Source organism: Leopardus geoffroyi, chromosome B4, assembly GCF_018350155.1.
Source record: "Leopardus geoffroyi isolate Oge1 chromosome B4, O.geoffroyi_Oge1_pat1.0, whole genome shotgun sequence".
Classification (NCBI taxonomy): domain Eukaryota; kingdom Metazoa; phylum Chordata; class Mammalia; order Carnivora; family Felidae; genus Leopardus; species Leopardus geoffroyi.
In genome coordinates, this window is record NC_059341.1 from 96,274,130 (window position 1) to 96,296,675 (window position 22,546).

General features: G+C 37.9%; 1 protein-coding gene and 1 long non-coding RNA gene across 2 annotated transcripts in view; both read right to left on the reverse strand.

Annotated features, from left to right (window-relative positions):
- Nucleotides 1–335: 335 nt before the first annotated feature.
- Nucleotides 336–22,546, reverse strand: part of TSPAN8 (tetraspanin 8) — a 31,752-nt gene continuing 9,541 nt past the window's right edge. The window contains exons 2-8 of the mRNA XM_045463776.1: nucleotides 19,131–19,193; nucleotides 14,295–14,432; nucleotides 12,766–12,840; nucleotides 12,561–12,668; nucleotides 8,159–8,293; nucleotides 5,296–5,379; nucleotides 336–630 (exon numbers count right to left, since the gene is read on the reverse strand). Of these exons, the coding sequence (XP_045319732.1) occupies nucleotides 577–630; nucleotides 5,296–5,379; nucleotides 8,159–8,293; nucleotides 12,561–12,668; nucleotides 12,766–12,840; nucleotides 14,295–14,432; nucleotides 19,131–19,193 (657 nt within the window). The 3' untranslated portion in view covers nucleotides 336–576. The remainder of the gene's footprint in view (nucleotides 631–5,295; nucleotides 5,380–8,158; nucleotides 8,294–12,560; nucleotides 12,669–12,765; nucleotides 12,841–14,294; nucleotides 14,433–19,130; nucleotides 19,194–22,546) is intronic.
- Nucleotides 1,959–4,318, reverse strand: LOC123590531. Its single transcript, XR_006708826.1, has 2 exons — nucleotides 3,775–4,318; nucleotides 1,959–3,529 (listed from the first exon to the last, which is right to left on the reverse strand). It is a non-coding gene; the product is annotated as an uncharacterized LOC123590531 (long non-coding RNA).

Genomic DNA, 22,546 nt, shown 5'->3' on the forward strand with positions numbered 1-22,546 from the left:
AGGCAGCACTCGAGCTTCTTGCCTCACCTTCCCCACCCCGTCCCAATAAATAGGAGAAAAAAGAGATACCATTAGTAAACACGAGCACAAATGGAAAAGAGATGTTGACTTTTTTAGCTGGGCCACAATTTTTCAACCTGAGACTCAATTCCGTCTTATCACCAATGGTTGATACGGCACACAAAAGAGATTGTTGCTTCTGAAAAGCCCACATTCACTGCTTTAACTAACTATGGCCTTGTCTGTCACTTAGCAATGAAGATTATTCCACTGGGTGGCTCCAGAAGAAGGTTTTAAGCACAGTACCACCTGAACACAATGATCAGACATGAAAATACACCAGCACAACAGTGTTACTTTTATTTTAAGTAAAAATCACATTCATATCATTTTCCTGGGTCGCTCAAATCTTAAATATGTTCGGTATGTCTGGAATATATCAGTGATCTAGCTAAATGAGACGTTTTAATAAGACAGCTGCTCCTAACATGTACAGCACTCATATATTTAAAGTTACAAAACCAAAGCAAAATTTTAAAGGGGGTTGATGGGTGATACCTCGACACATCCACAGATTCATTTGTTCCCAATCTGGCAGTACAGGACCATAGAAAATACCAGACCAAGTATCTAGAAAATAGAATAACAAGATTAACATGGAACTTAAAATGATGGCAACATTATAAATAGAAAGAACATTACATGTGAAAAGATCCTGACTACTGACAGTTCTAATCTTATTTTATCTAAGTTATCTCTCTTCTTGGGAAATTGGAGCCTCCAGTGGGACAAAAGAGCATTGAGAAAGCTTTCTGAGTATTGTTGTGTTTCAATCAGGGTTTTTAGATGGCCGATCTGCTTCTAACTGGCCCAATTTGATGGTGCAGAACTGGCTACCACCAGAGCACCCTACCTTTCTGGAAAACACACACTGGATCTACACTGTGGGGCATCTACACTGGAGCTCTGGAGAAGTCAGGCCTCTGGGGGCTAAATACACCTACTGCTTCCATGAAAGGGTTATATGATCATCTGGTTTAGATCATCTGCAGAAAATCAAGGAGTCTAGAATTTCTCTTGCCATATTTTTAGGCATCGCCAAGAGGAATGAAGAAAGTAACTTTTTTTTTCTTCTTAAAAAGCTTCTAAATCTGTGGGGAATAGCTTAATTCAGGAATTTCCTTTGAAGTGAAAAAGTACAGCTGAAAATCTGGGGCATAATTTCCATCTCATTAAATGGCTCTCCCAAGGAATGAGGGACCCCAAAACTTGCCCTAATTGGCCCTGCAGTTAGTGCTTTGCATGCTGTGGCTTTGATGTAGAAATGATGGAAAGATCGAAAGTTTCCTCCCCACCGGAAGCAGGAGGATCATGAGGTGCCATTTATGCTTAGTCATCTCCAATGTTCCTACTGTACTGAGGCATCCTGCTTACTAAATCTTTCCTGGAAACGAATCTCAGATGAGAACTGATGGCCAATACCTTCTTAAAAACAAAGCAGTAGACACCAATTCTCTGCAAAAAATATATATATGATTTTCTTCCAGAATGTTCTAAAAGTCATTCTTTTAGAATGACCCGGAAAAGCACTGAAATTCAGTCTTTTTGCCTTTGTCCCAAGCTTGAAGTCTGGGAGACAAGTATCAGGACAGAGTAAAGAAAGTGGTCAAAATACTGGGATAACACAAATCTCTATTGTCATTCACTGTCACATCCTTGAAATGGAAGCCCACCATTCATCGGCAGACAAGACACTTAATGTCACACTTTCTTGCTTTGGAAAAGATAATTTATCGTTGCTCATAAAAATGGAAATAATTAAAAGGGATTCGTCATATGGTAATGCATGCTGAGACTCAGGATAAACTTGCTAAGTAGTGTGCGTGAATTCCCACATTGTGAAGCAGTCTAAAAAAATGTTACACAGTTCTCCTTTCCCTCTTTTAACTGCTCTGTTCCTGGGACCTCCTGCCAAGCTAACTTGTATCCTACAAAGTGGTGACTATCATTATCAACCGCTTCTTCTTCTTTTTTTTTTTTTTTTTCTAATTAAAATGAGAGTGAAAGCACTGCTTATGTCTTATGCTTGTAATTTGCTGTCGTCAAATAAGGAGAGACATGATAACCTGGTCATTTAATTCTGAACAAGGAGAATTCCGATGCCTATAGATAAAATTTTCTTACAAAATAAAGCATCCTGCATAGATCCCTAGCATCTTATCTGAGGAAAATTCCTCAGGTATGTGGTCTTAACAGAGCCTTGAAAATAACCATCGGCCACAGTCTGCTACAGCCTGTGACTAAACAGATTAACACCAAAAGTCTAAATGCCAGTGGGTAGTTTTTTCATGTGATATTTTTCTATGGAAATAGTTTGAATGTAATTTCTGCAGGAAGATCTTTGTTTCTTTTTCTTTCTTAAAAAGAGGTATTACGTGGGGGCCTGTGTAAGTCCTAACCTGTCTGTGGTTTGGGCTTGCTATCTCCCTCATAAAGCAAAGTAAGAGGGTTTGTCTTCTGGGAAGACAAAGTCGTATTCTCCTCTGAAGAAGCCTGCCATATAGTTGGCTTTGGCATCTTCTGGGAATTGGGAGGCAGGGATTGAGGCCTCATGAGTCTGGGTTTTCAGCTCAGGTAGAGAGAGAATACAGTGCTTGTAACCTCCAGGACTCATTGCTGTTAACCCAGTCTGGACTTCATGCGAGTCACACAAGTGGATTCCTTAACAATAAAATAGTAATAATACAGTTTTTTAAAAAAGCTATTAGAGTGATATTTCTATCTATGTATTTTTGTGTTTTCTCGAATTTGAATTTAGGAAACAGAATGGAGATAGGCCTGACTGTTAGGCAAGTAGTATTAACACCTGTAAGACAGACTAATGTACATTTTTTGGATACAGTTTTATAGACTAGATATTTTCAAAGCTCCTTTTTGAATAAAAAGAGAGGGAATATAAAAATGGATTTTTTTTCTCTTGAAATTCTAGAGGGAGGGCAGATTTTAGATTGAGGGAATGAACAACATAAAATGTCAAGCAGTTCTTTGAACTAACTATTTGCCATATCTACATATAGTCTAAAAATCACACTTAATTTAACTGGCATTAACTCATAAAATGGTTATAATTTATGATATTACTGTATAAATTCCATACCTATAAGTTACTCCATGGAAATTTTTTGTTAAGGTCTTTCCTTATACATGTCTTTAGAACAACCAGTAAAATATCTAAATATGCAACAAATACATGGAATATACCAATTTCATAAAATGTTATTCCTCTTATAATGCTATTCCTCTTGTAATCTCATTTTCCATTAGATGTATTTAGATTCTTGGCAATGTCTTTGGCTGAGATATGAGAGACATCAATCTTCCCAGTTGATTATGTCCTCATTTTCTCTGGCTTTGCTTTTGAGAAGATTCTTAAAAGCATCAGTGGGTTGTAGCCAGTCATAGTCAATTGTCTGAATTCGAGTCTAACATGGATTTGACACTTAATAATATTGACACTTACATTGAATACCTCATTTATTTATTTATTTTTTTTAATTTTTTTTTCAACGTTTATTTATTTTTGGGACAGAGAGAGACAGAGCATGAACGGGGGAGGGGCAGAGAGAGAGGGAGACACAGAATCGGAAACAGGCTCCAGGCTCCAAGCCATCAGCCCAGAGCCCGACGCGGGGCTTGAACTCACGGACCGCGAGATCGTGACCTGGGTGAAGTCGGACGCTTAACCGACTGCGCCACCCAGGCGCCCCTGAATACCTCATTTAAAGCCTGATCTTTCAAACATTCATTTGAAGTCTAGTCACCAACATATATTTGTGTGTGTTTTATGCTTATAAATGTATGAGTGCATATGTGTGTGATTCCTAACTCACCTCTACAACCAATAGGGAAAACAGAGAAACAAAGGACATTTTACAAAAGGCAGAATCAAGAAAAATAGACCTAGTATATGGCACCATTTGACTTCCACCATATATCAGACAAAAAGAAAGACAGCCATATCTACCAACAGAGAATGTGTCATATTTAGACCTATTCATTTGGACTACGAGGAAGCAATACTCAACAGCCTAACTTACTGCTTATAGTACCTACCCTTTCCCTAATGGTTGGTGGAAAACTCTACCACTAACCAAAAGACCACTTAGAACACTAAATTGCTTCATTCCCAGCTAAAATTCCTCTCTGTTGGAGGAGCGGTTGGGTGGCTCAGTCAGTTAAGCTTCCAACTTTGGCTCAGGTCCTGATCTCACGGCTCCTGGGTTCAAGCCCAGCATCAGGCTCTGTGCTGACAGCTCAGGTCATGATCTCGAGGTGCGTGGGTTCAAGCCCCGTGTCGGGCTCTGTGCTGACAGCTCAGAGTCTGGACCCTGTTTCTGATTCTGTGTCTCCCTCTCTCTCTGACCCTCCCCCACTCATTCTCTCTCTTTCTTTCTCTCTTTCTCTCTCAAAAGTAAATAAACATGAAAAAAAAATCAAAATTCCTCTCTGTTGGTAAAGTGGCACAAGTAAGAGGTAGAAAGTTACCAGAAATCCCAAGGAGGACATTGTACTACGTTCCATGACAGTGAAGCATAAGTCACTCCTCTGACCTAACCAGCCCTCAGAGGCAGTAACCAGGAAAACACATCACATATTAGAATTCTTGCCAATGTCCTGATAGGGAATCAAGAGTGAATTGACTCATTTGATATCTAAATTAACCAAAATCTGGAATTATTCAAAAAATACTTCTCTGAAATAGTTTTATTTCATCTTTTTAGCAAAGAATTTTAGGCCATATAGAAAGCATCCTTGGATTCTTTAAAAAGTCATGCCAAGAAAGTCCATCAAGATAAAAATCCTACACAGGATTTTTTTTCAACATCAGTAATCACATTGTTGAGAGTAAATATATAAACCTTAAATTTCCTTTAAAACTACTTCAAGTGAGTCCATAGTCCTTAAGGCAACTGTCTCTGGTTTTTAAAAATTGTTAGATTTATCTTGTTAGTCCTTATCTAGGACTAAGAACTGGGTGGAAATTAATTCAATTTTTGTTTCCCCGTAGAGAGATCATTCATAAATAATGGTCTCAGCCCTGCTCGATTGATAAGATTATAATCCTCTCCCCAGACCAAAGACTGCTAGAAAAAGATGCTAGACCTTGGGCGTTGCTACCCAATGTTTTTCTCAAGAACCCGGTCTACATTTGGCTCACTAAAAATATTTGTTGGAAGAATTAATGAATATACAAGGGAATGAATGAAGAATCAACATTGCAAGATAATACTATACCTCAATTACTGCCAGTCCAAACGCAATTCCAATTACTATGAGAATATGTTTCGCAACTACGTCTTTTATCAAAGAAATGCATGGCTGTTAAAAAACAAAACATAAGAAGTTACCTTGAATCAAAACTTGGACCTCACTTTAAGATATTTGCCCATTGGGTTGACTTTTTACATTACTACTGAGGAACACACTCAACCAAGAGGAATTGGATTATATCACTCTGCCCCTCCACACTCCTCAAAAGATTGTAAACTGTGGTTTGTTCATACATTAGAAAGCACCAAGAAGTAAATTTTTGCTTCAACTGTCTCATTGCTAAATCTAGGGATCTTTAGGCATAAATAATAATTTTATCCTAACTTCCAATTTTTCATTTTAGAGTTATTATCACTTTGACTGTGTATTTTTTAGGCTTGTAATCTGTAGCAAAGAGTTTCCTAGTTGGGAACTTTCATTTTCATTTTTAGAACAAGGTTTTTTAAAAAAATCCCTTAATAATATATATCAGGGTTATTTTTACCTTAAAAAGGGGAAAAAATATTATGTCCACTATTTTGTCCTTACTTTAGATAAAAAGAGAATTTAGAAAGCTGCTTATCTGCCACATTTATTGAATTTATTCAAGCTAGCATGCAATTTCAAGCTTATAACATTTCAGACCAAACCTAAAAATTCCAACAATTTTAAATTATATGGCTAATTTTCAAAATGGAAAAATACTACATAATGTAATAGTGGTATTATCCATATTGCCAGAAAATATATCACTATCCCTATGATAGTTATATATGCACAAAGGGCTAACAAAACATTGCTCTGGTTAATAAAATAAGAGTTCTCCGTAAAAATGAGTAAAACATTCTTTTCCCTCTCATTCTTGAATGTAATTGGTTTCTCCATTCACATCTGATCCAAAGTGGTAAACATTAGAGTAAATTATTATGTCTTTTAGGGTTAACTATGAGATTAATGATCTTATCTACTGAGTCACATTTATTATATTTGAGGAGCTTTCTCCCTCTTTCCCTTCCAGATAACCAGGTTATCTTGGCAAAAGGGAGAGGACAAAAAAAAAAAAAAAAAAAAAAAAAAAGAAATGTGAATTATGGCCATTCCAGATTTCTTATTTTTCCAGACTTCTTGCAAACTACAGAAGTTTGCAAGTACAGATGGAAGTATTTTATGAATTTATGACCCTCCTTTTGGGAAACTAGTGCAGCTATCAGCCTATCTTCAGCTGAATTATGTGTGAATTTGAAGGGAATGTCAATTACTTTTTAGGATAATGCTAGAGCTTTGCAAAATCTATCCTGAGGAAAAACATCTTTGAGTTGAATCTTAAACAGATAACAACTGCAACTGAATTTACTAAGTTCCTCATTATCTGAAGTAGAAACTGCACACGTTTACACCATATTTATTTCCCCCCTTCCTTGCAGATACTAAATTAGGAGTATAAAAAGTAAAAATAAAACTGTTTAGTGATACTACTTGGACAATTAAAAAAAACATGGTAGCTCTGTAGTCTGGTAGATAACTTCTCCACATGAATTATTTTAAATATTGGTAATAACAATTTTCCTTTAGAAAAAAGTCTCCTCATTTTGATTGGATTAGTAAAAAGGGATGTGATAGCAGGAGAGAAATTTCCCCTGAGATGCTTTCTATTTCCTAATATGTAACTAACCTTAGTAGCCATTAGTAAGCTAATGGCAAAATCAAACTAATCTTCAGGTATTACAGAAATTAATTCATTGGATTATAATAGCTTTAACATATCCCTCTGCCAACTAGATTATGATCTCCCAGAGGGTCCAGAAGTATGTGCGATTTTAGCAAGGGTCTGTCTGAGACATAGTGGGCACTGAAGAATACCAGCAAATACATTAAACATTAATATTAATTATCATTTTTGTATGCATTCCTCCCAGGCAGAAGGAACAATTTATGTAAAGCCCTCTGGTAAGAGACAGATATCATATCCTCTAGGATACCTTGAACCCTGAAGACTGAGTTAGACAGAGTTCCATAATACCTCGTGCCTGCCCCTATCTAAGAATTACCAATAATTCATTTGATTGAAGTTGCCTAATTATCTCTCTCTTTTCACTATTTGAACATCAGTTCCATGAGTGCAGACATTGTGCCTGTCAAGAATGGATTTCCAGTGGCCAATAAAAGGTCTGGAGAATCGGAGGGAGTCAATATTAATTGATGAATTAAGCAATAATAAGAAATATGACATCCATATATTGATGTTTACAAGTGACACAAATGTGACATTTACAACACATAAAAGATAAACCCAGCTTTTTCAATATACTTTCAATGTCTGAGGCAACTTCTCAACTGGAGCAAAAATTAGGCAGATTTTTTGATAACATTTAGTATCCAGAGCCCAACCCCAAAAGGGCAGGTCTACACAATTACTTGAGAAAAGGAACATTTCATAAGAAAAAGAGGTCTTCATTTGATAACTAAAGTGAAAATATAGATTTCCAGGATTTATGTTAAGATAGGAAAAAAAAAAAAGAGAAGAATAATGATTAAGGTCACCAAAGAAAGGACATGATAAACTTTCATCAGTTAGCTTGTACTTTCATTCTCCTTGCAGTGGGATGTTTCTTTGATCTATTAAAGTTGACTTCAAATGATATCAGACTCAGAAAAAAATGAACTAATTTCACTTTTTTATATCTGCTTTTATCTTTAAATAGGATTTATTTTTTATTTGGGAAATTCCTGGGACTTTTATATCATGATTCCTATTGTAATCGCTGCAATTTAATTTTTCTATAGAGACTTTCATTGTGAAAAAAAATTAATGGAACCACTTACTGTATCAAATTTGATTTGTCCTCACCTGTTTGTAAACATATTTGCCATCATACAATGTACAAGAAGAATCTGATGGACTTGGACATGCACATGACTTGGAATTCTGTTGAAAATTATTTCCCCAGTCAGCAGGTCCATTGACCAAACCACAGCATTTAAACTGTTGGATGAAAAATAGATATAAAAAGCTATCGTTAAAGAAGATAAAAATGTTGTCAATACACTGAATCATATTCCTCTAAAACTATTATTAAGATGTTTCTTATACTAAAATATCATCTAAATCACCTCACCAACTTTTCTGAATGTAGAAGCAAAAATACAGGAATCTTCCATTTTGACTTTAATATTAATGAACGAAAAATAGGGTTGCAGATGCATAAGTCTCAGGAAGTCGGAGAAAAGATGAAAAACCCACCTAGTTTTAAATGACAAAAGAGAGGGGCAGAATCAAATCTATGTATCCTAGATTTTGGGAAAGAAGCTTCCAAAGAGTTCATGAGAGAGTCAAGGTCTCTTTAAAGAACTTTTGCCCAAAAGAGATGAGAGGTTTTAAAAAAATGATATTTCCATCTTTGATCTTTGATCATTTTTGGAGGAGAGGAGGAAAAGAGTGAGAGGCTTCTCAAAGGACAAAGTGGCTTAGCAGGCTTCCCATAAGTCTGAATTTAACATGGACATCTGCAAAATGGGGGAGGGGTGCAAATGAAGGATGAAACTCTTAGGATAATGTCAAGGAAGTTTAAGGCCCAGAATATACTGAAACACTTAGAGAATTTGTGGTCGTGTTTTGGGAAGAAAAACAAGGAAACGAAAAGCCCAATGACTCAGGGTATATGGCACATCATATTATTAGATGAAAGAGAAAAATAACTGTCCCTCATCTTGTCCTATTTGCTCTTCATGAAGAGCATGTCCTTTTCATGTTCTATTCTTCATGTCCTATTCAACTCTTCATGAAGAAAGGTAGAAAAAAAAAATTGCTGAAGAAAACAGAACCAAGAGTACGTTGTTTTCTAGGCTCAGATGCATTGTAATGCCAGGATATTGAGAAAACCTTCACTTCCTCACTGGGTGATCCACATTACTTAACCTCTCCGTGCTACAGTTTTTTCAACTGTAAAAATGCAGATAATAGTAGTTGTTTCCAATAGTATGTAAGTTGTAGATTTGTTGTAAAGATAAAAATGGGAAAATTGATGTGAAGATTTGAAGTGCTTAACCCAGTGCCTGACTTGTAGGAAGTACTCAGTATATGTTAGGTATTATTGCTGTTGTTTCTATTTTGCAGTGGTTGTTGTTTCCATGATGCTCTCACATGAACATGATCTGTTCAACACTGATATCAATAATTTAGATAAATATTTGGAAAGTACCTTTTCAACTCTGTAGTTGATGTAGAGCTGAGAGTGATGGTTAACACATTGAAGACTGGAATCAAGTTCCAAAGTTAGTTCAAACAATGGACTCAAACCAACAAGTTCAACAGAGGCAGATATAAAGCCTTGGACTTTGGCTCAAAGACTTAATTGCACAAATATATGACTCATCAGCCATCCATATGACAAAAAGCTAAAGATTTCAGCTGGTCCCAAGGTCAATCCATATTAGCAAAGAGGGCAATCTTGAAATAGCCTCCTTTCTTGTCTTCCTATCACGTCCACGATAGACATGATTAATTGCGCATACTTTCTGATTAAATAATCTAGAATAATATTAATTTATATAGAGACCTAGATCAAAAAAGAGAAAGTCCCATTGTATGCACTCACAAATCAGTCCATATTTTGAATACAATATACCTCAGGATTCCTCAGGGAAGCCTAGGAACAGAAGACAGGGTAGGAGGTAGAAAGGCTAAACTTGGTATGATATCTGGTCACCAGATCAGTTGTGAGCCAAGTTGAAGAAAAAGTTGGTCAAAACTTGTTGAAAGTGTTATAAAAGCTGAATGAACAAGGCACTGTGCACGGAATAATACAACAACCTCTAGACAAATAGTCATCACCAAGAATCCGAGAGGGGCACGTTCCATTAGTATGTTAGCAGAGAGTTCATGTGAGAATTCTCTGAAATTCAAAGAGAAAACCACTTAGTGTCTACAATTTTTGTCCATGTGTGGAGGGGCCCCAGGTCACCCAGCCAGAGTTTGGTGTAGGACTCTTTATCCTAATCCTATCTGTTACTAAAAGGGAAAAACCCCGGTGGAAGAAAGAAAGAAAGAAAGAAAGGAAGGAAGGAAGGAAGGAAGGAAGGAAGGAAGGAAGGGGAAAGAAAGAAAGAAAGAAAGAAAGAGACTCAAAATGGACATTAAGAAAGAACTATAGTACTGTGAAACAGGAAGCTTCAGGCATAGGATTAGTGTACAAGAACAGAAGTATTTCAGAAGCGTGCTACAACACACAGAACATTTAGAATCCCATGGATGGCACTGAGATCTTGGATATCAGAAACAATGTGCAGCAAAGATGATTCAGGACCCAATCCAGAGATCCAGTGGATACCTACAGTACATTTTGTCTTAGGCCAACCACCTGGGGAGGATCAAGGATGCTCAGTCCCACCCAGGGAAAGAATTGGGCTGCTTAAATCATTCCTGCTTTAAACCTGGATTGGTCTGGGCTCTAGAGTAGGATGCTAGAGGGGAGGGGATCAAGAAATGCAGCTATGGGGAAGCCGGGAAAAGCACAACACAGAGGAAGTGAAGCAGGGACTGACTCCTATCACGTTTCAGCTCTTGGAAATGATGCTTTCAGCAGAATTTTTACAAGCTGGAGTCTATTCAAACAGGAACTGGGGAATGCTCTGGAATAAAAAGTCATCTGATAAATAGTTCAAGAAACCAAGGATGTTTCAACTTGAAAAGCAAAGCTTTTTACAAGTCATACAACAGCCATTGTCAAAGAAATTGCAATGTGCTAAAGCATCAGTAGATTTTCTTTTCCCTCTAAAACTCCAGAAGGAAGAACTAGATGATGTAAATCCTAGGGAAGCAGATTTTGTTTCAAATTAAGAAAAAACATGCTAATCATCAGACATGGACATAAATGGGATGGGATGGCAAAAATCGGGGCACTTTCAATTCTTCAATTTTTTAAAAAAAATTTTTTTAACATTTATTCACTTTTGAGAGTGAGAAAGACAGAGCATGAGCAGGGGAGGGGCAGAGAGAGAGGGAGACACAGAATCAGAAGCAGGCTCCAGGCTCCGAGCTGTCAGCACAGAGCCTGACGTGGGGCTCGAACTCACAGACTGTGAGATCATGACCGGACGCTCAACTGACTGAGCCACCCAGGCACCCCAACAATTCTTCAATATTTAATGAGAGACTGGATGAACATAAATATAAAATACTCCAATCAATGGATCATGTTAAATGAATCATGTCAAGTCACGTCAGGTCAAATGCCCTAAATGTCCAGCTCTCCTCTAAGATTCTGAGAATTTCTATATGTGAAATGAATCTGCCATGTAGCTAATATGATTTGAACTCCGAACAAAGAAGGTGTGATTAGGAGTTTCACAAAGCAATTTTTTAGACACACCTTAAAGCATGTGTCATATTTAAAAGAAAGAGAAAAGGAGTAAGTAATTTCGAAGATAAGGTAGGGAATGATGCCAAGTCAGGAAGGCAGAATTATGTAAGGGAGCCTGAGTAGACAAACCTGACTGGACTAGGGTGGTTTTGTGTTATTTTGTTTGATGGGGTAGTGCTTACTAATGTTAAAATATTAAGTAAGAGCCAGAGAATGTAACACCTTCAACATCTGCCCAAGTTTTGACTATACCCTAATGACAGAGAAGCAGTTTCAATAACTAAATAAGGGAGGGGTTGATTTGCCAGTTTAAAAAATTAACTAGTCAGACAGCTGAGTTCAAATTCCAATCCCATTACTTGTTAGTTGTCAGACCTCTCTAAGCCCTAACCTACTTATCTGTAAAATAGGAATAATAAAGATAATATTATCCATCTCAAAGAGTTGTCTTAAGAATGAAATGAGCTACCAAAGGTAAAGTCTAGTAACACTAAATAGCAATAAATGATAGGTACAATTATTTTTATGACAGAGGGGGCAGATATGGAGGCAGAGAGAGAGAGAGAGAGAGAGAGAGAGAGACTCTCAAAATGCTCCAAACACACTACCCTACTAAATGGTAAATATGAAAACAACTATTGATTTGGCTCAAGTGAGGCTTAATTGATCATAAAGATTTCTTAATCTCTGTCCTTCTAAACTGCTTCAAAACCTCATAAGCTGGAAACAGAGTTAGAAATATTCTTGGATTTTTACTATTGCAGAGTGACAGAATAATCAGTCGAAATCTGCAAAGTGGAGACATGTTTTAACGTTAAATAATATCTTTAAAAATTAGGTAAACACGAAACCTATGGCAAACTACCGAGATGACCTACAAATTCAAATTACCTCTTCTTGAAATTCAGCCAGGGCTTTCTGGAATGCTTTGGCATCATTATCTGCTGCTTCCAAAAGCTTTACATTTTCATAGAGAGTCTCATTCAGAATGCGCTCGGACTGAAAATTGAAAAGCATTGTTAAATTATTCATGCCAGAAAGTACTATTTTGATTTTTCAGACTTTTCCAAAATTATCATATGTCATGTGTACGCACCTCAGACTTGAAAGTAGCTCCTAAGATGCCTGCTGCTACTTGCAGAAGCAGGATCAAAAGCAAGCCTATGAAAAACTGGAAAAAGAAAGAAATGGAACACATATTATCTCCAGGGCATTCAGTGACATCTTGGGACATTTGAGCATGGCGTTTCTTTCTCCAGTCGGGATCATATTACTGTTGGAATAATAACTGTGTTCTTCATTTATTCTACCCTTTGCCTCAAAAAGCCAATTTGGGGGCCATTAGTGGTCAGAAACATTTGCTTCAGACACTAATCAAGCAGTGTTTAAAACAAAAATGTATGGATAGGATTGTAGACATCAGTGTGATGTTGAGTGGAGGGAAGTTTGAAAACTTAGATACAGTTACTTGTGTATTATCTTTCTCCTCTTTCTTCATCAAACACAAACTCACACAAACTTTAAAGCAAATTTCAGAAGTGTTCAAAACAAGTTTTCTACCGCTACCAAAATCACCTGGGGTCTTGTTATAAATGTAGACTCCTGAAACCTGTCTCAGGTCTACTGAATCATAACTTTAAAGAATGCGGTCCACAGATTAGGTTTTCTCTTTTTAAAACCAGCTCCTTGAGTAATTAAATTCCCCAAACTGCAAATGAGACCTATTGATCAAAAAGTAACCACTAGGGATACCATTAAAGTCCTGCTAAAGCTCTGTCTCTACCTTCTCTCTTAATAAACAAACAGTTAACAAATATCTTTTCAAGGACAGACACAATACTTATTTTATTAGAGGAACAAGCTTAAATGAGTTCTGTAAACTCTAATGTTAGATTTTATTTAACAAATACATCTTGGTCTTTATCTAATATTTTTCTACACCCATTTATCATTCTATTGTACATGTGAAAAGTAAATGTCTGTGGGTTATCCCAACCCAATCCATCCACCTTGAAGCTTTCTAAGTAGCAAACTGATTACTTCAGTCCCTTATAATTTTGTTACCATGGGATATGATTTGGTGCCGTCCACATTCAGACCCATCTCCCATCATTTACTGAAAGCAGCCTCTGCCTGCCACACTCCAGCCATACCCAAGGCCTTGTAATTCTCTAAATGTGCCAGCATTGTCCTGCCAGCCTCTCTCCCTGGAAAGCCCATCACACCCTCACCCACACAGCCACCTTATTCCCTTCTGCTCCTAGTTTGAAAATTCTCTCCTCTACTCTTGCCCTCCTCTTCTTGGACCATTCACACTTGTAGCTAATAATTTGTGTGTCAGTCTTCCCTAATGTCTTAATGTCTATGTCTTTTAGCACAGTATCTGGCACACAGCACGTACTCAGTAAGAGTGAATGAATGAATGAATAAATGAATGGATGAATAAATGAAATTTCTCAGGGTACCTCTAATCTAAGCTAAAAATAGTACTCTCTATAATCAAACTCTTTAAACAAAAGTTAAAGTTTCATCAATCTTGGCAAGTTCTTTTGACAGACAACGGGGATGGGAGATAATCCTCCCAAGTCTGAAGACTGACTATTTTGATTTGTCTGGAGAACTCACCAAAAGAAGCATGCAGCGGCTTTCTTTCACGGCACCACAGCATCCCAGGAAACCCAGAATCATGATGACAGAACCCACAGCAATCAAGATATTCACTGAAACATAGGGGTTAGTGCTAGAATCCCCAGGGCTGAGAATCTGAAAATAAGAAAGGAAATTAATGACAGAAAATCCCTTTCTTTGGTGTTTGTTTTTCAACAAATATCCATTGAGTACTTAGTATGTGCCTGACCCTATTCTAGAACCTTGAGATACTTCAGTGATCTAAACAAGCAAAAATCCTTGCCCTTCAGGAGCTTACAATCTATTGAGGTGTTACTTATCTGAATAACATTTCCAACTTCCATGTGGTATGGAAGAAATATAATAGGCTTTTAAAATACCAATTATTTTTAAAAGCTTAGGACAAGTACTCTCACCCATGATGTGATCTTTGGTTTGCATGTTTTGTGTTTTATATGTAAGAGTAGCATTGTAAAGCATGCATTTTTATGCCAATTTAATTATCTAAATTAGAAAGGCAAATTTCTCAAACTACTGACAGACGCGACAATATGAATGAATTTCAAAAAACATTGCGGTGAGCTAAATAAGCCATATTCAAAACTGTACAATTCCATTTATATGACATCCAAGAACAGGTAATTCAGAAATCACAGCGGTGCTTGACTTTGAGCGAGGTAGGAAGGAAAGACGGAACTGACAGCAAAGGGATAGGAGGGAACATCTCTAGGTTTATAAAAATGCTTTGCATACTGACTGCAATGGTGATTACACAGGTCTATATATTTGCCAAGACAAACAAAAACATTTAAACTAAGAAAATAGGGTCGCCTGGGTGGCATCTGACTCTTGATTTCGGCTCAGGTCATCATCTCACGGTTCATGAGTTCGAGTCCCACTTTGGGCTCCACAGCTGACAGCACAGAGCCTGCTTGGGATTCTCTCTATCCCCCTCTCTTTCTCTCTGCTGTTCGCACACTTGTGCACTCTGTCTTTCTCTCTCTCTCTCTCAAAATAAATCAATCAACTTTTTAAAAAGTTTGAAAAAAAACTAAGAAAATAAGTATAGTTCTTGATATTCCATATAATTCTATCTCCTTGTTCCCAGAAAGTATAGTCTGCAGAGTCTTCCAGAAACTCTTTATTTTGCCTGTTAAGTAATGGGATATTGAAGAAAACATCCTAGAGCTCTTTATGTTGGTTTGGGCTACCCATCTTCTGTAATTCAGTTCTTCTCTCCAGCAACACACATACTGTCCTTCATCACCTTCATCATACCCTGCCTCAATCTACCACTTGTCCTCTAGATATATCACAATCAAAAAGTGAAGCCTTGTGCCTGTGTTATACATGAGTACTCCATGTGGCCCATCTGTCTTGTATGATCTCTATCTACTGGGCTATTTCCAAGTGGAACACTACTTGTTAGACTAACTCAGAGACTCTGCCTCCTAGAATCTGCTGCACAGCATGTAAGTTAGCTCCCTTAACAGGAAATACAAAACAATGACAACAACAACAACAAAAAACAAAAACAAAAAAACTGATAATGATGCATACATTTTTAAAGACTTTAAAAATCAACTGATAGCCTAGAGGAAAGCTTCATTCAATGATCAGTGGAAAGTAATGTGTTGAAATTGTAAAAGCAGTAAAACAAAGATTTATATTCTAGTCAGGGTCCTTATATATAACTAAGTTTATTATTTATCCCTGGAACAGTCAACTAACCCTGCTGGGCCCCAGTTTCCCATTTATAAAGGAAATTGGGTCAGCCTCTGTGGTATCTAAGGCCTCTTTGTCTCTAAAAGTCTATGCTTACAGACAATGTTTCAACTTACAGATTTAGAAAGCTGTTATGTCCCAAAGACTTTTTTTTTTTCAGGTTTTTTATTTGTTTGATTTTTGTTTGCTTGCTCATATTGGAGCTAAGAAATCAGTTTTGTTAATAAACATGCATGATATCTGGGTCAAAATAGATAATGACAAGAAAAGGAAAGGAAAGGGAAGGGAAGGGAGGGGAAGAAAAGAAAAAAGAAAAGAAAAGAAAAGAAAAGAAAAGAAAAGAAAAGAAAAGAAAAAAGAAGGCCAGCATTAGGAAATCCACTCTACCCCCTCACCATCAAATACCCCTTCACTAGAATGCCGTGGCTGGTGCAGGCAAAACTTAAGGCTTCTGAGAGGAATAACTCACTGTCTGAGTTATCAGAACTCTGCTTAGATAGGCCAGATATAGAAATAACAGGTCAAATATCTACAAGTGTGATGGACGGTGCAACCAGCATTTATTCAGCAGGTAGTGAAGTACTTCCCTAAGACTGGTCTGGGCAGGGTGACCCCCTGCCAGGTACTACTGGCCAGAAAGCAGTGTGTTGGATGCCTGGAGGTCACTGTTTCAAGTCCAGCTACACAAGTGGCTATTCTTTTTCAGGCAAGAAATGGAAATCTGAGTTCAGCTGTTTGTTCCAGGAGAGGCACAGCAGAGTTTTAAAAGCTGTCTTGGATGAACAGTGTCTGTGTGTATTAGGACAAGGGGAGAATTTCTAATGGCTGAACCTTGATCTTTGGATTATAAGGGATCTCCTGGGACAAGAATGACTGTCCATAGGCTTTTTTCCCTGAGGAAAAACAAAGTGTCCTTATGAGAGAGACATTTTTAGCACAAAGAGATACGCTAGAGGTTGTGCACAAAGACCTCCCTGACATTCTTCCTTTCGGTGTTTACGCTCATGCTTTTCCTTCTAAAACTGTTGCCTTTGTTTTTCCACTGCTAAATTCGGTTTTTTGCAGTCTTGATTCTTTGTCACTGACTGCAGATAAAGACAAATCAAGCCAGTTTCACAGAAGTCAAGCTGGTTAATGATGTCCTGGCAGATAAGGACTTTTATTCAGGGTGTGAGGCTGACAGAACGCAAGAGTAAAAATGTAACCGAAGATGCTGCCTAGCTCTAGTAATTCATTCGTGTCCCCGGATGTGGAGTCCCACCCTCTCAAGGACAGCAGTTTTTCTCTTAATACATTCAATGTGTGGAATTTCTTAACAGACTAAACACCAAATTTGTTTACCAGAAGCACTTGGGGGAAAGAAAATGTTCCCACATCAACCAGAAATAAAAGAACATAAATAAAATACAGGCTGCACACATATCTTAAAAAGGCCAAAGCACCCTCTCAATAGGTGGCTGTTTAATCTCTGTGCTTAATTATGAGTTCCAAAGTCAGACATCCGCTTCTAGATAGCAGAGATTCAGCGCATCTTCAAATACCCTTCTAGAGTTCAAACCCAGAGCCCAAGCCCACCAGGAGGTCACAGTTAACATTTACCAGTATAAAAAAATACATCAAGTCTGGATGGACTAGGGTATTATCAACTAGTTGCTACACCTGTCTCCCACCCAATTTCTTCACCATGGGTAGGCACAGAATGAGGAAGCAGCTGTCACTGTGATTCCCTAGGTTCTCTAAGGGTAGAAAGCAAATTTTAAAAAGAGAAGACAGAGAATGAAGGAAGCGGGGGGGTGGGGAGGAAAGGAAGGGGCAGAAAAGTCACCCAGTTTAGGAAAGGAATCAGAACAGATGTTAATTCGTTTTCAATCTTTCTTACAACGAGGCTGTCTCCAAAGGCATTCAGCTTAATCATGATGTAATAAGTTTTTACAGAAAATACATTACTTTAATTGCTGGCTTAATATATCTTAATGATTATCAACTAAGAATCAAAATTCCTCTTACAGAGGGAAATTTTATTTGGGCAAATAAATACCTTGAAAGGGCGCTAGCAGTAGAAGATGTGATCCTGAATACTGGCAAGAGCCCAGACAACAAAGAACAAGGGGACTACGGTGCATAAGGTTAAAAACAATAATTTAGGAATTTTGTGAGGGTTGGGTGGAGGGAGTGCTCCTGAGAAGAAGGGAGAGAGGAAAATGGGAGCAGGAGAGCCAGGAAACGATGCCAGGTATTATGCCGGGTAAAACCAAGAGAACAGCCTTACACACCCTCCCCTTTTCTCCCACACACTCTCTTTCCACCTTCACAAATGTGTGCGTGGTATGGAACAGAAACAGCACACGTGCAGTCGAAAGACTGGAGCCAAAATTGACTCTATGAACTAAGCTTCCTCCAGACCCGTGGAGATCTTGGTAAGAGCTTTGCCACAGGGCGTGGAATGGTGCATGGTGAAGGAAAGAGGCTCGTGCTAATCTTATCTAGAGAGCAAGAAGCTGGACACCCCCAGCCAGCTGCTGAGTCACACTAGTGTGACCAGCTTCTTACTGCTATAAGGAGTTACCCTCAATGCCAGTTGATGCAGGAATTGCCAACCATCATGGTACCTGTTGCCTTTAAAACACAGATCCAGATTCTTCTTCTCCAAGAGAACTTCTCACCTTCTTTACTTTTGGACCAGCCTCCCACCTTGGGATCAGCCAAATGATTGTCAATACCTCGTATCGCAAAATTTGTTCTTGGTGTGGAGGAATGGTAGTCTGTACCCTCCAGCCACACTTCAGCCTGGCCTATGCAAATAACAAAGGAGACTGATTTCCATTTTGGCCCCTTCAACCCCCACTTTCACGGCAAACTCCCTATCTTTGGCATAACACCTCTCCCTTCTCCAGAAGGCTTGATCCATGCCTAGGAAAGTGCCAGGCACACAGTGAGTGAGTGATCTTGATTAATTAAACTGAATTTTTAAATGATAAAATCACATACCAGCACAAATGACTACATGAGGCAATTAAGGAATATGCTACAGAAATATTTACATTATTATTGTCATTACTTTCATCGTAAGAGAAATAAACTGTTTTGGAAACAGAGAAGCTTATTTACCTCTTGACCGTCTTTGCTTACTCGTACCCAAATCGCTATTGCCAGGATCACGATGCCACATAGCTGTAGAAAGGAAAAAAAAAAAAAATGTTAGACAACCAAGGCGAACTGCAACTCTGATTGAACACACTCCCAGCCTTCCGGTTACGATGGTTTATCATTAATTATATATTACCACCTAAAAGAAAATCTGGTATATTCACGTGCAGGTAATTGATAAAATGTTCTGCTGTGACTGGTAAATTTGATAAGAATAATTCTTTTTCCTGCCCATGATCCATTCATGGGTCTACAGACAAGAAATCATCACCACTACAGGGGAGGGGAAAAATGATTTTTTCATGTTTCAACTCGAACTCTGTTTTCGCTAGATTGTAATACACAAAAGATAAGTCACAACAGCTTAAAGGCAAAATATCCTTACTAGAGCCCTGGGTTTGTTTCTAAGAAGCTGTCTTGAACCAAAAAGGAAGAAAATAACTAATTATCAAACATTCCTTCAAGATTCAAGAAGCAAGAAATCAGGATAGACAGGGAACAGTAGGACATCTGACAAAATCTGCAGGTAAACAACAAGGGTTTACAACACTTTTTGTACCCAAATAAACTCTTTTAAAAACCAGCACTTTTAGGTTGTAAAGCTTACCCAGAGAGGAAGAACAATGAGCGACAGTACTTAAACTCTTAAATGCATTTAATGACTTTACCAGATTATTTAATTTGGACCAAAGCCAACACATAAAATGTGAAACACATTTTACTTTTGTGTAAAGAAAACCCTTGTCTTTCAGGGTTTGGTTTGCTTTTGTTTCGTTTCAGATATATATGTTGCAGCCTCGAAAAAAAAATCAAAGATCTATTATCAAATAGAGATGTTGAGAACAAGCTTGGTAACATAACAGACACAGGAGGCCTTGCAAGACTTTCTAGACTATTCCAGCCGTATGGTGCTCTGACGGAGAAATGCCCGAGTCCTCTGAAGCCCGGTGACCTTGTAGTATCATTGCTTTTGTGCATGGTTGAGCCATATGCTTGGAATGTCAAAACAGCAGTTTCACTTTTTTTGTAATGTTTATTTAATCTTGAAGGACAAAGAGACAGAACATGAGTGGGGGAGGGGCAGAGAAAGAGGGAGACACAGAATCTGAAGCAGGCTCCAGGCTCCCAGCTATCAGCACAGAGTCCAACATGGGGCTTGAACCCATGAGCTATGAGATCATGACTGGAGCTGAAGTCAGACGCTTAACCGACTGAGCCACCCAGGTGCCCCCAACAATCTCACTTTTAATGGCGTCTCGTGAAGCCTGCCGTGGAAATAGAGTCAAAGCCTTTGGGAATAGGACATACCATGAGCAGCTGAATAAGGGCAGAATATCTGTGTTCACTAAAAGATCTCAGAAAACATCATCTGAGTTCAAACCCTTCCTTTCAGGTAAAGAAGCTAGAACCCTGTGAGATAACAGTCACATCCTGAAAATCTGGCACCTCTCCTGATCCAATCCCGCCTTTCTATGTGCTCCAACTCTTACAAAATAACAAACGCAGTAGAAAACCAAAGCTCTTTCTCAAATCGCCAAATAACCTATACAATTTAATGATCTTGTAGGCACACACTCGCACACACTACAAAATACAAACCACTGAAAAGACAGCTTTAGAGCCTGAAAACCCTCATTTTTTTCCTCCTGTTTTCCACTAAATCCTAATTTCCCTTGCAGATGGAGATAAATGCTCATTTTAGCAGTTCTGTGTTAATAAGTAAGTCTATAAAAATTTATGTTGAATGACAATGAGACCCTCTGAGGTTTTCAGTAATCTACAGCAGTTGGATTTTTGTTATTCAATTTGTTCATTGATATTTTCTTTCTTTTCTTCTCAAGCAGATTTACACTGATTGCCTTAATAGTTGGCCTGGCTTTTAGCTTAACTGAAAATAGTATTAATTATCCAAATAGGTATTATAGTTATTATCGTTATCTGATATTTATTTATGAGACTATCAATGAGAAAATTGTAGGAAGTCCTAGAGACTAAGACTGTGGTTTTTTTTAAACTCTTAACTTTTTTGCTTGTTTCTGTGTGACTTTTTAGTTTACTTTTTCAATGCTTTTAGATCTCAAATCATTGAGAAATCTTATGAAATCAACTCTATTTGCTCCCCAAATGATAACTTTTAGTCTTCTCAGTCACCAAAAGTCACCTGTAACATTCATTAACTTTAAAAGAAGGTGTATCAAAATGAGACACTATTACTCGCCCACTGAAATGGCCAAAATCTGAAACGCTGACAACCCCAAATGCTGGCAAAAATGTGAAGCGACAACAGGAACCCTCCCATTCGATGCTGGTGGAAATGCAAAATGTCACAGCCACCCTCAAAAACGGCTTGGCAGTTTCTTACCAAACGAAACATGCTCTTACTATATGATCCAGCAATCATGCTCCTGGGTATTTATCCACACAAAAACCTGCGCAAGGATATTTACAGCAGCATTGTTCACCCTTGCTGAAACTTAGAAGCAGCCAAGATGTCTTCTAGTAGGTGAACAAATGAATAAATAATCTGTGGTACATCCAGACAAGAAAGCATTATTCAGACTTAAACAATATAAGCTATCACATCATGAAGAGACATGGAAGAAGCTTAAAAGCATAGTACTAGGTAAAAGAAGCCAATCCGAAAAGGCTACATACTGCATGATTTGGACTATATGACTCTCTGAAAAAGGCAAAACTATGGAGACAGTTAAAAGATTGGGGGTTGCTGGTGCGGGGGGGGGACAGAATGCAGAGCTAGAGCACAGATGATTTTTAAGGCAACAAAAATATTCTATAAAACATTATAATTATGGATACATATCAAGGCCGTTATACATTTGTTCAAACTCATAGAGTGTATAAAACCAAGAGAGAACCCTAATGAAAACTATGATCTTTGGATGGTTATGATGTGTCAATGGCGGCTCATCAATTATAACGGATGTTTACTGCTCTGGTGAGTGATACTAATAACAAGTTAGGTTATGCATGTGTGAGGGTAGGGTATATGGGAAATTTTTGTACCTTCCTCTCCATTCGGCTGTAAACCTAAAACTGATCTAAAAAATTAAGTATTTTTTTTAATGTTTATTTTTATTTTTCTAAGAGAAAGAGCAAAAAGAGAGAAGGAGACAGAGAATCTGAAGCAGGCTCCAGGCTTCGAGCTGTCAGCACAGAGCCCAATACAGGGCTCAAACTCATGAACTGAACGGTCAGATCATGACCTGAGCTGAAGTTGGATGCTTAACCAACTGAACGACCCAGGCACCCCCCCCCCCAAAATTAAGGTTTTTTTCCTAAAGAAAGAACATCCAATTATTTCAGGAGTCAAGAGTATTTTGCCCAATTTCAATCTTTACAATTAGATCAATTTTCTT